Consider the following 17994-nt stretch of genomic DNA (forward strand, 5'->3'; position numbering starts at 1 on the left):
TGTTAATTTTGTCATGGAAAAAGTGAAAAAAAGGTTTCTACATTCTGTAGAATTGTTAGTAGAGCAAGAAAAGCAAGAGGTATAGTCTTAAGCCAATTTAAAGATAAACCCAGTGCTCAGCTTTCACACCCCATAACACAATCCAACCCAACCCAACTGTGCAACATTCAAGTGAGGGAACAGCAGAGCACTGACCCCATTAAGAATAAGAAAAGCTAAGGATTAGGGCTGTGGCCAGGACAAGGTGGGACCAGTTCTCCTGCCAATTTAGTCAGCTGTCGCAGCGATGACAATTTTTTAAAAATCTAACTAAAAAAAGACTTCCAGAAAGAAGGAGAAGGAGATTTCATTTAGCCACTGTCCCTAACACAAACAGCCTGTGCTGAAAAACAGATAAATGAAGTGAAGAAAAGTATAGTAGAAAAATATGGGAAAGCAAATTGAAAATAATAAAGAGAATAAGAAAGCCAGATAGAGCAGGCCAAAAACTGAATTCAGAGGGGCAGTCCCAAAACATACACAAAAATATACCTGGGATGTTCAAGGAACTATAGTGACAATTTAGAGTCAAAGGAGAATCCCCTGGCATTTATGGGAGGTGGCATATAATTGTTGGATAAATTTAATTGTGTTTGATTGTGTTAAAAGCCAGAAGTCTGCATGACCATCATCATCAAGTCCTTCCGTGAGAACCTTAAATACAAAGAGGACTATTTCATTTTTGTTAGGTAGAATGCCCAGAGGGGACTGGGTGGTCTCGTGGCCTGGAACACCTGCAGATTTTATTTTTTTCTCCAGCCGTCTGGAGTTTTTTTTTTGTGTTTTTTCTGTCCTCCCTGGCCCTCGGGCCTTACTTTTATTCTATGTTAACTAATGTTGTCTTATTTTAATTTCTTACTTTGTCTTTTATTTTTCTTTTCTTCATTATGTAAAGCACTTTGAGCTACTTTTTTGTATGAAAATGTGCTATATAAATAAATGTTGTTATTGTTGATGATAATTAGAATTCTTTGGTACCAGTAAGACATTTCCTAAACATTAAATTCCATTAAATAGAAGGAGAGAAGGGAAAATCTTGGAGCCACACTGAGTTATTTGGTAACAGGTGATATGATGCCTTAATAAGCATTGTGGATAGTATGGATACAAGTGTAAGCAAGAAATTATACAATGGATGGGCAGCAAGGGCAGAAGAGATTAGAATCGTAGGATCTTTAAAAAATGACCTAGGTTTAAGTACAAGAAAAAGGAAGATGAGGGGATAAAAAAGGAAGATTTTAGATACCAAGACTACACCATAATGGGACCACCTCCAATGTGCAGGGCCACATTGTGAAAAATAGGAGATTGTGTATGTCAGGCTGGACAAAGGCCAAGGCACCACTCAACCTCATGCCATATTTCTGGAATATATATGATTATGGGACCTACAGTTTAAACCCTAAGTTTATTACCAGGGAAGGGTAGGGTGGCACTAGTACTTGGAGACACCTTAATGGACTCCAGCAGCAACAATGAGGAAGGGGCAGCATAGGTGCACACCCAATGCCACACTAGTCACAATGTAAACGCCCAATGGAACAGCTCAAGATCCAGCAAGGAAACACCACCTTCCTCTTTGGCTTAAGTCAGTGTGAAGTGTTTAAATGTATTTATTTGGATGATGCCTTTAATCAAGGCCAATTACAACATTTTAAATACAATTGGTGACATTTCTTTTATTTTTCCCATTGGAGCACAGGCAGGTGAAGTAACTTGCTCATGTTCACACGGTGTAAGTAGCGGGATTTAAACCCACAGCCTTACAGACTGAAGTTCCAAGCCATAACCATTATCTATGCCAATGCCTGTTTAATGGCAGTGTGTTCTTTTTTTTACTCCACAGGAAGGCAGAGTGAACGATGAACCAGTGCTTATTGTTGGGGGGTGCTGAAAGCATTATACTAACAGAATTGAGGCTGAGGGCTGTATTCATTTTAAAAATAGTCACTGGGTTAGGGCACAGATGACAATGTCATCTAAGTCAGAGACCCACACCTTATTGAGTGTTTTGGAAATGATAGTGTCTTGCAGCAAAGCAAAGATGTTGATGCTTAGACTAATTGAACTGGCTAAAGGGATGCAAAGGAGTAAGGGAAGGAAAATAATTTAGAGATAAAAATAAAAAAAATAATTACATAATTTAAAAAGACATAGAAGATCACTATGGGCATTTTCCAGGAAGAGTAGAATATAAACTTCCATATACTGATATTTTATGGTGGGAGCCGCACATTGAGGTTGAGGTAGTTACCTCATGACTTCCTCAAGGCAATTGTCATTTTGTTTATTTTTCATCAAATTATACATTTAAAAATTGCATTATACTATTGTATTGTATTTCGTATTAAGCACTTTTAAAGTTAGTAGCTTCGAAGAGCTACCCAAATGATTGCACTGTGGGACTCAATTAGTTTTTTTACAACTAATAAATGAGACGTACACCAAATCCATTGAGACGAAACACAGTTAATGTAGTGTTTGTGAAGTCTCATGTCATAATGCTACTTATTTCATCCTACAAAGAACAGTATATATAAAAACCCTAGTCATATGAAACAAAAACCAGTATGCAGCAAAGTGTGACAATACAAAAACGTAAGGGTAAGAAAAATAATGATTAAATCCATGACAATATAATGTATTTTTTCAGATAATTAAAAAATTAGTTTGTGATTATTTTATTTTAAAAAAAGATAATTTAAAATAATTAATTCTGTTGAGTCATAATGATACGTAATACATAATGTTTTTTATTATTCGTCAAGAGGAAAATCATCCTAAGCCAATTCTGCAGAGTATACAATAAAATAGAGTACACAGATGAGGTAAGTTTTATGTTTGTCATTTGTGTGCAAAGTCAACAAGAAGTGGTGAAAAGGTACATGTGACTTTCAGTCTTGGTTTTTAGTCACTTATATTCCTTTAAGTCAAGTGATTACATTTTAAATGTATCTGCAACTAATTACTACTTCAGTGCTCAGTAATTGTGATAATAGGTGGCTTAGAACCACATGCATTATATAAACCATAAATGTATTAAATTGCTTATGGTATTCATCTAAAAATATGCATGCAATAGGTTTGAGCAAAAATGTCAGTTTTTGAAAAATGTTGACATTGTACAGGTGAATTAGGTGAAATCAGTTTATTATAAACAACAAGAAGCCAGTTCCTATTACAAATCTTGTTAGATAGATTCAGACATTCTAACTAAATACCTTTATACTATACTGTTGCTCAAATTAAATTCTAATTTATAAAGGACTTTTATTGTTAATATAAATATACTGTCCTACATGTATTTTTATTTTTTTAGGCTGAATAAAAAATGAATTTCACGCAAAGAGGAATCACAAAGGATGGTTACACTTGCTATGCATCCATAGAAAATTCATGCCCTAAACAAGTATATTCCATAACTGCCCGTGTTCTCATATATATGACTCTATGGACAATAACAACATTCACACTTTGCGGTAACCTCTTGGTGATCATCTCCATTTCTCACTTCAAACAGCTTCACACTCCAACAAACTTCCTCACATTGTCTTTGGCAGTTGCAGACTTTTTACTTGGAGGACTTGTGATGCCACCCAGCATGATCAGATCAGTGGAAACCTGCTGGTATTTTGGGGATTTCTTCTGCAAGTTTCACTCTAGCACAGACATGATGCTCTGCACAACTTCCATTTTGCATCTCTCCTTCATTTCAGTTGACCGTTATTGTGCAGTGTGTTATCCTCTAGTATATCACACTAAAATTGGTGTATCACTAATAGGTAAAACTGTTCTCATTTGCTGGTCTCTATCAGCCATGTTTGGGTTTGGTGTTATATTTTTAGGACTTAACATAAGAGGTATGGAAAATTTTGATAGTCAGGTTTTGTACTGTGTTGGGGGTTGCACACTAATACTAAACCAAACATCGGGACTTGTTTGTTCCTTAATATCATTTTACATTCCTGGTTTTATCATGATAGTTATTTATGTGAAAATTTTCGCAGTAGCAAGAAAACAAGCACAAACCATTGAAGACAAAAAAAAATCAACTTCAAGGAAGAGAGAAACTAAAGCAGCAAAAACTCTTTCAATAGTTGTAGGTGTATTCCTTATTTGTTGGTCGCCATATTTCTTCTGCAGTATTCTTGACCCCATTTTCAATTTTTCAGCTCCTGCATTAATAGGGGAAATTTTAATCTGGTTTGCTTATTTAAACTCAACTTTGAATCCGCTTATTTATGCCTTCTTTTACACATGGTTTAGAAAAGCACTCAAAATAATTGTATTTGGAGAAATTTTTAAAAACAACTCTTCTTTAACACAGCTTTACTCTGAATAAAATAAAATAATCTAAAGGCATGTTTTGATCCAAAAGTTAAAATTAATTATTATTGTACTGTATACTTTTGCATTCTGCAATAGGCAATGCGATTCAAAAACAACTGGAGATATTTACAAATTTAAAAAAAAAAAAAAAAAAAGTACACATTCTTGGCCAGATAATATTTTAATGAAAACTATTATGCAGATAATGAATCTAGTTTGGCATTTGTGTACTTGTCAACAATAATTAAGAAAACATTATTACAATGATTCATCATTGGCTACAAAAATATAAAAACAGCATGTTCTGCATGGGCAAGGTTTACTATAGTTTCCTCGCAAGCTTTCTGAACATTTCTTATAAAGTTTAAGTTCTGAAACAGATTTTCACTGCAGTGAATATTAGAATTTGTAAGCAGCCACTGAAAGAAATTCAGTCATTTATGCCGATGTTGTTTTTTCTGTGCTGTTTACCATTGTGTATTTGGTTCAGCTGTTTAATTGTAAATGTATTATTTTCAACAGAAGTGTAATATTTTGTTTTGTATTACTGAAAGTTCGTAATCACTGTGTCCTGGTCCTATTGGTCAAAAATAATTGTAAAACAAATTATATACTTCTTTAAAACTATATGGTAAGATCCCATTTATTTCATTCTTCTTTGTACGTGAATGTTACCTTTTGCTTTTTTCACGTCAATTGGTTTGGTTGAAGGGATATAACTTTTAACTTATGGACTTGAAAATTGTCTTAAGTATACCCTAATACATTTAATGTACTATATTAAACTAGTGTGTACACCGCTGTCATTTTTCTTTTTGTGACTTAAATAACTCAGTAATTTTGTCTGAAAAGGGACAAATTGATGAATAAGTGGATTGTACGTTATATATTTTTCTAAAAAGATTTGTAAGATTGTAATACAGCTTTCTAAAATTATATGTATGTTTGTTTACATTTTTACCAGGATTTGTGTATACAGTTAGTTCCATAAATATTTGGACAGAGACAACTTTTTTCTAATTTTGGTTCTGTACATTACCACAATGAATTTTAAATGAAACAACTCAGATGCAGTTGAAGTGCAGACTTTCAGCTTTAATTCAGTGGGGTGAAAAAAACAATTGCATAAAAATGTGAGACAACTAAGGCATTTTTTTAACACAATCCCTTCATTTCAGGGGCTCAAAAGTAATTGGACAAATTAAATAACTGGAAATAAAATGTTCATTTCTAATACTTGGTTGAAAACCCTTTGCTGGCAATGACAGCCGGAAGTCTTGAACTCATGGACATCACCAGATGCTGGGTTTCCTCCTTTTTAATGCTCTGCCAGGACGTTACTGCAGTGGCTGTCAGTTGCTGTTTGTTTGTGGGCCTTTCTGTCCGAAGTTTAGTCTTCAACAAGTGAAATGCATGCTCAATTGGGTTAATATCAGATGACTGACTTGGCCATTCAAGATTTTTCCACTTCTTTGCTTTAATAAACTCCTGGGTTGCTTTGGCTGTATGTTTTGGGTCATTGTCCATCTGTATCATGAAACGCCACCCAATCAATTTGACTTCATTTAGCTGGATTTGAGCAGACAGTATGTCTCTGAACACCTCAGAATTCATTCGGCTGCTTCTGTCCTGTGTCACATCATCAGTAAACACTAGTGTCCCAGTGCCACTGGCAGCCATGCACACCCAAGCCATCACACTGCCTCCACTGTGTTTTACAGATGATGTGATATGCTTTGGATAATGAGCTGTTCCACGCCTTCTCCATACTTTTTTCTTGCCATCATTCTGGTAGAGGTTGATCTTGGTTTCATCTGTCCAGAACTGTGCTGGCTTTTTTAGATGTTCTTTAGCAAAGTCCAATCTAGCCTTTCTATTCTAGAGGCTTATGAGTGGCTTGCACCTTGCAGTGCTCCCTCTGTATTTACTTTCATGGAGTTTTCTCTTTATGGTAGACTTGGATATCGATACACCTACCCCCTGGAGAGTGTTGTTCACTTGGTTGGCTGTTGTGAAGGGGTTTCTCTTCACATTGGAAATAATTCTGCGATAATCCACCACTGTTGTCTTCCGTGGACGTCCAGATCTTTTTGCGTTGCTGAGTTCACCAGTGCTTGCTTTCGTTCTCAGGATGTACCAAACTGTAGATTTTGCCACTCGTAATATTGTAGCAATTTCTCAGATGGGTTTTTTTGTTTTCGCAGCTTAAGGATGGCTTCTTTCACCTGCAATTACAGCTCCTTAGACTGCATGTTGTCTGTTCACAGCAATATCTTCCACATGCAAGCACCACACCTCAAATCAACTCCAGGCCTTTTATCTGCTTAATTGATAATGACATAATGACAGACTTGCCCACACCTGCCCATGAAATAGCCTTTGAGTCAATTGTCCAATTACTTCTGAGCCCCTGAAATGAAGGGATTGTGTTAAAAAATGCTTTAGTTGCAATCGTTTTGTTCGCCCCACCGAATTAAAGCTGAAAGTCTGCACTTCAACTGCATCTGAGTTGTTTCATTTAAAATTCATTGTGGTAATGTACAGAACCAAAATTAGAAAAAAGTTGTCTCTGTCCAAATATTTATGGACGGTTGCCACTAAAGGTGGGACCGTAAAGGCCATAGCACTCATGCATTAGACTTTATTTCATTTTTAGGTACTTTTTATTGGCTGACAGTTTACTTTTCAATCACACATGCAGTAAATATTCTTAGAATAATACTCTTTTCATTTCTTTAATTATTGTACTTTACAATTTCAACTTGTTGTTTTCCTAATGGGAAACAGTGTATTTATTTTTCAGTAATGATTGGAGCCAAGAACAGTAATGCTATAATGGTACAGGTACTTGCTAAACAGAGCACAGCATCGATGCAAAGTATATTCTATTATAAACGACTGAGTAAGTTACGGTCTGCCACCATCTGCAGGTGTGTCACTACATAAGCCATATTGGGAGTATATAATAATTATTACCTGATGCATCCCTGTGACAAAGAGGTGAATTAAACTGAAGTTGGACTGAAAATGTAACAAATATTGCACTTCATTAGTATAAGAATGGGTACATAATATGTCTCTTACTACAAGTTCTCCTACTACCACTCTTACCACTCCTCTTAATATGACTCCTCTTACTACCTCATTCTTACCATTCAACTTACCACAACTCCTCCTACTACAACTCTTACCACTCCTCTTACTACAACTCCTCTTACTACCTCACTCTTATGACTCCTCCTACTACCACTCTTACCAGTCCTCTTACTATGACTCCTCTTACTACCTCACTCTTACAACTCATCCTACTACCACTCTTACGACTCTTCCTACTACGACTCCTCCTACTACCACTCTTACCACTCCTCTTACTACAACTCCTCTTACTACCTCACTCTTACGACTCCTCCTACTACCACTCTTATCACTCCTCTTACTATGACTCCAGGGTTTGATTCTTGTATGCTACATGAGTATTTGACAAATACAGTAACTTTTCATTTTTTTAACATTGTAATATAGTAAGATTTTCCCCCAAAATTCTAAAGAAAATACAATTTCACAACGTCTTGATCTTTTGTGGCTTTTCCTCTCATGCACTCTGCTCTCTGGTCACTTCTACAACTAGATGGTCTGCCACCATCCATACCTCACGAACGTAATCTTAAGGTAAGTCATTAATTTATAAGTGTTTCCTGAAGTCAATCCTTCTTTTAACCCTGGTTATCCAGAACAGGATTGCAGAGAAGTTGGAGTCTATCCCATCAAGTCTTGACCACAAGAAACAATCCCTGGAAAGGGCACCAGCCACACACACATCAAGGGACAATTGAGCATCAACAATCCAAGTAACATGCTCTTCTGTGGGCTGTGAGAGGAAACCAGACCACCTGGAGAAAACCCACATAGGGAACCCATACACAATGCACAAAGGGTGCACCCGTTACTTGAATCTCACCACTGAACCGATTCCAAATTCATGTTGTTGCAAAAGTGGCATGCTCTTTCATTATCTCCACACTCTCCAACACAATCAGCAGTCACTAAGAGTTCCTAAGTTGGACACCTCTTGCGCTCATAGAATTTGACAGACAGTGATCACCAGACTGAGAATATTACATTCATGTTGAAAAGCTGAGATTTACAACTGAAATGATATAATTTCCAAAATGACATACATGTGTATGATAACACCTAGAGTACAGTGCCTCTAAGCATTTTTCTCCAGTGCTGCTCGATTCACATTCTTTTATAGTTCTTTCTGACTGCTTACACATAATTTCTGAAACTATGGCTAATTATTTCCAAACTCTATATGCAATACCCATAAACACTCAAACAACCCAAAACATGTCAGGCATCTCATGTAAAGCACACACTTCATTAAAAGCTATATTAACTCTTCTCAAAATAGTACAGTGGAACCTCGAGATACGATCACCTCTGTATACGAGAAATTCAAAATACGAGGAAAATATGAGCGAAAAATTCAGATCTAAATGCGAGCATTGGCTCGCGTAACGAGCCACGAGCCAGGCTGTGGGTATAGCTCGCGGCTTAGCGAGGGGGCGTGGTAGCAGTTGCGAGCTGCGATCTGCGGTGTCTGCGTTTCTCACTTAAGTGCACAGGTGGGAAACTGCCCACATCCATGATTGTTCCTGTGGCTGATGGGCTGCAGCTGCCATGTCCTCCCCGCATATATAGAGAAGCGCGAGCCGGTTAAGGGGGAGAAGAAGTAAAAGAAAAGAGAGAGAGAGAGAGAGAGAGAGAGAGCGAGCGCAGGCAGGCAGGCAGGAAGTCGGTGCGGGAGAACGAGCGAGCGAGTGCAGGCTCGCGTGTAGCTGAACAGTGAGCTGTACAGGCAAGCCAAACAGCTGAAGCAGGACGGTGTAGAGAAGGTCAGCTGCATTAGGAGTGTCTCGCCTGTTGCAGAGCCCGCAGGTGAGACGCTAACAGAGAAGAAGCACCGGGGATTGTCATCTGTTTTTTAAAGACTGCATCCTTTTGACGTTTTAACCTCGTGTTAAAGGATTGTTATTCTTGTGTATTTTAAACCTCCACTTCACAACTGTTTTAAGGATTATTTATTTAAAGATTTATTGAATGCTCTACTGCACTTTGGACACCTGTTTTGATTCTTTTAATAATCAGTTATTATTTACCAGTGTTATTTATTAAAGATAGACTACAGTATATATAATTTATCAGTGTTATTTGTTAGGAAAATTGATTTTTATGTTAATATATTTGGGGTGCGGAACGGATTAACTGGATTTCCATTATTTTCAATGGGGAAGTTTGTTCTAGATACGAGAAATTCGCTATACAAGCTCAGTGCTGGAACGAATTAAACTCGTATCTAGAGGTTCCACTGTATTTTTATATCAAAACTGTACATCAGACCATCACATGAATAGCTAATTCTAATCACCAACTACACACTGATAGGAAAATGTAAAACAACGCAAACCATTTTGCATTTTCAGTACACAGCGAAATTGTTGGTACCATGTTTGACAGTACAGTCTGTTGCTTATAGGATTAAAGACAGGCTGCCTCTCACTGTTTCAGTGTCTTTTTGCAGTTCTAAAAAAACACACTTTTATTCATTTACTGAATATTTTGTGACATATTCATCTACAGTTACCATAAGTATTTCACTGCAGAGACCACAGTTACTGTACCCATTTTCATTTCCAAAATATTAAATTATGCCAGCCACTGTAAATTGTGAAACATTGGCCCACACATGTTGACCTGCTTCTCTCATGTTCAAGCAATGGTTGATGACATGGTCAACTAGTGTTGCCTGCATCTCATTTGAGACACTTTGCCTCCTTCAATGAGACCTTCCTCTTGTTCTGTTCGAAAGATGGCACCGTTTGGATGCAGCAAGAGGTTGAACATCATCCTTTTTCGCCTTTACGCCTGGTGAAGCTGCATTGTCGTTATGTGTGAGTGGACGTTTTATGTAGAATGGCTCTCTTTCTCCAATGTAGAACCCTCATCATCATTTGAGTTCACCTCTGTTATAGCACGTCTTTATTTGAAAAGTAGCAGTGTGAAATCGGGGCGAGCGTGAACGTGACTGAGAGAATAAAACTGAATATAAAAAAAAACGCTAGCCTTTATAAGTTCCATAAATTTACACCGGCTGTTACAGACTAAAATCAAATGTATCTTTTTATTCTATAATAGTAACAATGAGAGCTGCTCACTACTCAAAACGGTAAACCTAGGAATCAAACCCACAATCTCTTGTTTACCAGTCAGCAGTTCTAACCGCTGCACCACCCAAGTGGTCATATCAGCAACGTACTCTAACCCGATATCTTTTTCTTTCATTATATTCTTGAATAAACATGGATTTGCTTTGTTATACTTGTACGTTATGTGAACGTGTTTATCTGATATTTGGACATCAGTCTTCACACATTATACACTTCATGTCATAACTTTGTCATTAGTGCTATAACATGAAGTGTTCAACATTTTTTGCCTTGCATTTTCTGTCATCCTAAATTTACCCAGATCATTGTAGACATGGAACAGACATAAAATGCATGTGTTCCAAATAAAGACATATTATTTACCCTATACAACTCCAGGCACCTCACACCCAGATAAACAGACTTGAGCTGGGATAACTTTTGTCCAACTTGAGCTGTGGCGGAGGGGTGGATGTGATAGCAGGCTGCTTGCTGCTTGTGCTGATTGACACATTTGCAAAACAAAAGACGCTAATGGAGAGGTGCGAAGGAATTTAAGGTGGCCTAGGATTAAGACTTTTTTTCATAGGCTTCTGTGATTCTAGTGTTACATGGTTCCTCACAAGCTATTCCATTGTAATACACTTTTGCATTAACCGACTCTGAAATGGGATCACCACATCACCCTACAAAATCATTTACATTTACATGCTCATTTGCTTACTTTGATTGGGGATGTATTGTGTCACTCTCCTCCTGCTTTCCAAAATTCTTTTTATACACATTCACATCTGTGGACTTCAAATGGGAACCAAAAACAACTGATTAAAACACACACAAAAAAACAGTTGAATGTAAAATGTAGACAAACAAAAGTCATGCAAATCTAATAATAACAATTTATACTCAAATTTCACATTAATTTCATGTAAAATTTTGTTTTGCAATGACCACCAACAAAAGCCAAGGCACTAGGAAAAGAAGAAATTGATTTAATGCAGGAATATTTTACACATGGACAATTGTGTATAGCAAATTCATGAGCAAGCTTCTCCAAAGACCTAATAATATCATTATTACATATTATTTGACTGACACCTTTATCCAAAGTAACATACAACTTCTTAGATACAATTAGTTACATTTCTTTTGTTTTTCCAATTGGAGTACAAGCAAGTGAAGTGACATGCTCATGATCACATAATGACAGTAACATGGTTTGAACCCACAACCTTAGGGTGTGGATTCCTAAATCCAAAGTGTTAAACACTATATCATACTGCGTACCAATAATACTTGTTCTTTGTAAAAAAAAATTAAAAATCAACAAACATTATATACATAAAGTACTTAGTTACATAGCACTTTTAATACACTGATTATTAGCACTGTAACTGATACCCACAGTCTTACCAAATATCTGGGCAAAGCCAAAAAAACACAGCTGGTTTACAAACAAGAAGTCTTATTCCAGGAACCATAAATTTACCAAGACTTTTAATTTGTGTAACTATTTGTTAACATTTAAGTAATACTCAAGAGATAGGTGTCTTTGAAGACAATAACATGCTCTCTGTTTGGTGCAATGAAAATGCTTTATAGTTGTGTAATGTAAATGAACCCAAGTTGTAAAAAAGGATGCTCTGTTGAGATGAGTCAGTCAGCCATGCTGCATTAAACAGGATCACAAAGTGGTACCATTGGTTAATGTAATAAAATACCTTCATCTTTGGATTCATTAATATCAGTAGCGCACATCTATTCTTTATTTACGGAGGATTTTCTCTAGCATTATCAATAGTTGAATCTCAGTAGGTTTATTTCCTCCATAAATCCTGTTAACTGCTGTTAACTGAAGTTTTTGTCTGTTGTGTTGACAGCTTAACAGATCTCAGCTGCTATGTTAGTGGGACCTAGTATTACCATAACATCCATCCATCTTCTTATCCTAAGTTTATACAGGGTAGGGTCTCATAAGCCATACGGCAGAAGGCAGAACAGGGTGCTTGTCCATCACAGGGCAAATACACACAAACCTAAACACAGTGTCAAACCTCATGCAATATGCAATGTTATACATAAAATACTACATTATATGCTTCTGCTCGAAACTCAAAGGGGTAAAAACAAAAACACCCTTATTTAATGTAAAAATATCACAACACTAAACTCCAAGGGGGATCTCTTGAAAAGAATAAAAGTTCTAAAAACAATTGAGTTCAACTTTTACAAAATTTGATTATTTATTTTCTTTGTTTTTCACATTTTTCTATCTGGCTAGTGATCCCCCATTATCTTCCAAGCTCCAATGACCCTGATCGGACATGGCATCCAGACACAGTGGGTATAAAAAAAGTATTCTATTATTGTGCTCATTGTCTCTCAAAAGGAGGTCTCAAGAAAATCATTAGCTCATCGAAATCTTCTCAGAAAAGCTGATTCAGTCGGACTGATGTTTCTTTACTAAGCTCTTTTTGGAAACAAGACCTTCTTATTTTCATCTACTATTGCATTTTTACTACAATGTACTTGTGCTTATTCTGTTTGTTTGGTATCAGCAATGTGTTGTTTGTGTTCACTAGTGATGAGTGAACCTGTCTGAATTGTTCTTGTCTTGATTTCGGTGAAATTGTGGAAATGTTTGGGTACTTTGCAGAACTGAGTGAAACGCATTGAAGTTAATGGGCAAGGAGAAATTAAACTTGAGTGAATTATAATGATGCAATAGTCTTTTAAGTGTTCCTGAGGTCTATGGAACTGTTTGCCAACTATTCTGGACCAAAAATTGTGGCCAAAAATAAGACCTGAGTTGTGAGGCTGCAGTGCCAACCACTGCACCACTGGGCTTCCCAGAGATAAAATTAATAGAATTAAATTTCAAAAAAGAAAAATCCCTTGCAGACAGGAAGCATTAATCCACTAAGTTGTGCCCCTGAAAGATTTGATAACAGGTACTCACCTCTCTCAAACTCAAAACTGCAGTTTGTTTGGTTTTCCCTAATGGGCTCAATGCTGCTGCTACCAAATAGGCACAACACTAAAGCATGTGAAGTCTTCACTCCTTCCTGGTTGATCAGCTGCATAGCACCCTGGGTAAAACTGTTAAAGGGGTAGGCATACATATTCAAACACAGCTCACGTACAAGTCCATACAAAACACACAACCTTTAAGACATGAATACACCAAAACATTTCCTTTGATTGCATGTTTTGTGTTTATACATTTTTTCAAGTTTTCCAGTCATTTTTCATGTACTATTAGGATACTCAATTTAGTGTACAATTTTTACACTATATTTACAGTATATTTAGTGAACTATTAGGATACTTGAGTGGCTGTCCCATCCAACATCAATACTGGCTGCTAAACTTCTGTGATAGCACACTGGAGCATTAGGAGATAAAATTGAGTCTAAGCTGCCAGCACAATGAATTTTCAAAAAATTATTCTGCTAACAATGTCACTGGTGAAATGGCATATTTGCAGCGAGAAACACTTTGGCGAATTTCTCCGATCAACACTAGTGATCACAAACAGAAATACGAGTCACCCAAGCACTTGCACTGACCATTTTTTACCATACAGACAAAGCAAACAATTGCAGGTTTTATAACAATTTGGTACATTTTACCGCTGCAGAAAAAAAAGATTTTTTCCACGCTGTTGAGTTTAATTGCATAGCATACCTGGTTCTAGTGATGTTGGATGAATGCATAAAATGATCCTTTTTGGACTCATATACGTAGTTACTTCAGTTTACTGCTCCTCCATGACTCAGGAACTGACTCTTCCTGTATTTGAACCTGTAGGGTGACATCACATAAATTATTAACAGTAGAATTACCAAAGCCTACGAAAAAACTTGTAAACCCGGTCCACCTTAAATCCCTCTGCACCTCTCCGTCAGCGTCTTTTGTCTTGTAAACATGTCAATATGCACAACCAACAAGCCACCTGCTATCCCATCCCCCCACCAATACAGAAAGGGCAGAAAGTTCTCTCAGCTCAAGTCTGTTTACCTGCGTGTGAGTTGCTTAAAGTTATATAGGGTAAATAATATATCATAATTTGACATGCATTTCATGTGTGTTCTGTGTCTACAACAATCTATGTAAACACATCGTTAAAACAGAAACATTTTTCATGTTTTAATAATAATTGACAAAATGTACACATGAAGTGTATAATGTATGAAGCCTGAAGTCCACATATCAAATAAACACCTTCACAAAAGGTACAAGTACAGTATAACAAAACAAGTGCACTTTTATTGAAGAATATAACTGCGGAAAAAGAACCCTTGTTAGGGTGCGATATTGACACACCCTTAATACGACCGCTTTGGTGGCGCAGCGGTAAGAACTGCTGATTTGGTAATCAAAGGAATGCTGGTTTGACCCCGGATGCCTCCATTTTGAGTAGTGAGCTGCTCTTATTCTTACTAGTAATAATAATAATAATTCATTACATTTATATAGCGCTTTTCTCAGTACTCAAAGCGCTATCCACACAGGGAGGAACCGGGAAGCGAACCCACAATCTTCCACAGTCTCCTTACTGCAAAGCAGTATAGAATTAAAACATAGATTTAATTTGAGTCTGTAACAGCTGCTGTAAATTTATGGTACTTGTAAAGGTTAGCATTTTTTGTTTTTTTTTTCAGTTTGTTTCTCTCAGTCACATTCATGCTCCCCCCCGATCTGACACTGCTGTTTTCAAATAAAGATGTTTTCTCTATTTCATCCCTTTTATCAATACATCCAATAAGTGCAGAATCATCTGAGTATTTCTGCAAGTGACATACCCTGATGTTATAGTTGTAGTCAGAGGTGTAAAAAAGGAGTCAGGACTGTTCTTTGTAGTTCTGCAATGTTGCTCACATCCATATCAGAAACACAGTGGTTTGCCAGACAGATACTCCATAAACCAGGACGCCATAGACTCATCCACCAGCATACTGTATCTCTGAGTTCATCCCTTAACAATGACATCTAGATGGTACTGAATATGCTGAAGAAATCAAAAACTATAATCCTCACAGTACTGTCAGTTTTATCCAGGCGAAAATACAGTAAGCCCCAAGTCAAAACTATTATATTCCCGTTACCTCAAATGAGCAGTGTGAGGAGGAACCAATGCCTTGAATGCATAGGTGGGCAGTGGATGATGCAGATGACAGTGCAAGAAACAGTACAGAAAGAGCCACAGAAGATTGAGGTATCATAGGTGGGCAGACAAGGAAGGAAAGTGAGATATTGACAGCGAAAAAATCTGTAACACCCACAGTGATGACCAGAGAGGGACATTTTTTCAGGTTGTCAAAGACTGTCTGAGTGACCAGAACCACCTGTTAAGAAACAGCCACAACAGCAGGCCAAGCAGAGCGTGAACAGAGGGCACAGAGCAATGACTTAAAGCAATTTAGAGGTGTCTATCCAGTGTTAAACTCCATCCACCTTGATGTGTGTCTACCAGTGAGCCTCAGGTTTGGATCCTGGCATTGTATCAAAAATTTTGTGATCTCCATTCTTCATGAAAAGTTGAGATTATAAAGCACTACAAACAACAGGGGGCAAGTAACAGATAAAAAGTATACATATAATGTTTGGGTGGATTATTCCTTTTTTAAATTTTATTAGAGGAAAATAACATTCCATTCAATCAAGTGCAACTTAACAAAACAGAACTCAACCTCCACACAAGGGATTACTCCTTGTAGGGTAAATTAGGGTAACATCGTTTTACTTAAGATATTAAATTAGGTATGGATAAAAACACTAAAACGTGAAGTTGACAACCACACAATGGTATTTTATCAATCAATTTAGCTTAATACTTCGGAAATATGAAAAGTGCCAAGCTATTATAGGCTGAACTGATTGCTCTTAACCAAACATTTCTAATGTTCAGAGTGGCTTTTATATATAACGTTTCATGGCATTTTAATACTGGTTTTTTTCTTCTTTTGAATAGGTTTTTCAGTATTTTTTTTCAGCAAGTTTATTTTGTTTTAGTTATGTTTTATATATTTTGTTATTATATACTACTTGTTATCAAACACTTATATAGAAAGTAGCTATGAAGAGCTTGCCATATACTGTAAAATGTTTACATTGTGGACCCATTTAAGTTTTCACAACTAATGAATGAAAGGTAATCCAACCCCATTGAGACAAAATGCAAGTATTACTGTGTGATTTCTCATGTGACACTCCTACTGATTTCATTTTTCAAAGAATATTATAAAAGACCAATTTTAATGAAGCAAAACTCAGTGCATGGCAGAGGGTAACGGGACAAAAGTGTAAGTGTATTAAGGATATCTATTCAATTCGTGACAATGTAATAATTTATTGTTTTTTTCAAGTGACTTAAAAGTGATGAAAAATAATAGATGCTTGTTTTATTCTGAAAGAGAAATGTTAATATAATTACTACTACTGACATTTATTGATATATAGAACTTCACAATTTTTTATTACCAATTAAAAATAATAGGCAGTAATGGACATGTTTGGCAAAAATGTCTGGAGTAAATATTATGCAAGGGTGCAGAGTCAGCTGGAGGTGGTGGTGTTGGCAGCTATTATCCACTAAAATTTCTTATAAAAAGTTGAATCTTCAATTTTTTACCTACTAAATGCAAATTCGTCTTTCAGTCATATTGTTAAAGGTTGTCTAAGCACCATATGCACTGACTAAATTCTAAATGTATTTAACAGCTTACTTTATGGTAGTCACATACTGTATAAAGTTTATGTGACAGTTTGACAAGTCAAATGTTTTGTTATAAAATGTTAAGAAATGAAGTAGAATCAGGTTATTATAAAAAAAACAATGGCAAAACTTTAGTTTAGGTACTACAAAAATGCATCTATTACTCTTTTACTCTTATGTAACTAGACCTTAACATAGGCTTCTTTTGGTCTTAATAACACTATATATATTTATTCATACTTTTGCAGCGTGGCAAATTGACATGATGGTAAAATTACTTGATAATATGAAGGATTCATGGGTCTTATACTAAATGTGTAATATCAAGAGAAATGTGTCTTAGTTAAGCCACTTCAGACCAAACCAAAGTGATGTTTAGTTAGTAGTTAGTAAACACTTTACTGATGCTTTGAAAGTGTTATGAAGACCCAAAATAGTGTTTGTTAAGGTCTTCTTTCATCATAGTAAATGAGTAATACAGGTAGATGCATTTTCGCAGAACCAAAACTAAAATATTACCAAAACAATACACTTGTTACTATTTTATATTTTTTTAGATTTCAACAAAAGAATTCAGACTAAATGTCTTTACTGTAGTTAGCATTAAATACTATAGTATAAAAAGTCTTTTATTATTAGTATGAATGAATGTACAGCCCTGCATTTAAAAAAGGTGTTTTTTTTCCTCTTTAGGTTGAA

At 36.3% G+C, this 17994-nt stretch overlaps 1 protein-coding gene across 1 annotated transcript; it reads left to right on the forward strand.

Annotated features, from left to right (window-relative positions):
* Window positions 1-3364: 3364 nt before the first annotated feature.
* Window positions 3365-4381, forward strand: LOC114649489 (trace amine-associated receptor 1-like). Its single transcript, XM_051924190.1, has one exon. The coding sequence runs from the start codon at window positions 3371-3373 to the stop codon at window positions 4379-4381; it is 1011 nt and encodes a 336-aa protein (XP_051780150.1). The 5' UTR covers window positions 3365-3370.
* Window positions 4382-17994: the final 13613 nt, after the last annotated feature.

The sequence above is a fragment of the Erpetoichthys calabaricus genome, chromosome 3 (assembly GCF_900747795.2).
Source record: "Erpetoichthys calabaricus chromosome 3, fErpCal1.3, whole genome shotgun sequence".
NCBI lineage: Eukaryota > Metazoa > Chordata > Cladistia > Polypteriformes > Polypteridae > Erpetoichthys > Erpetoichthys calabaricus.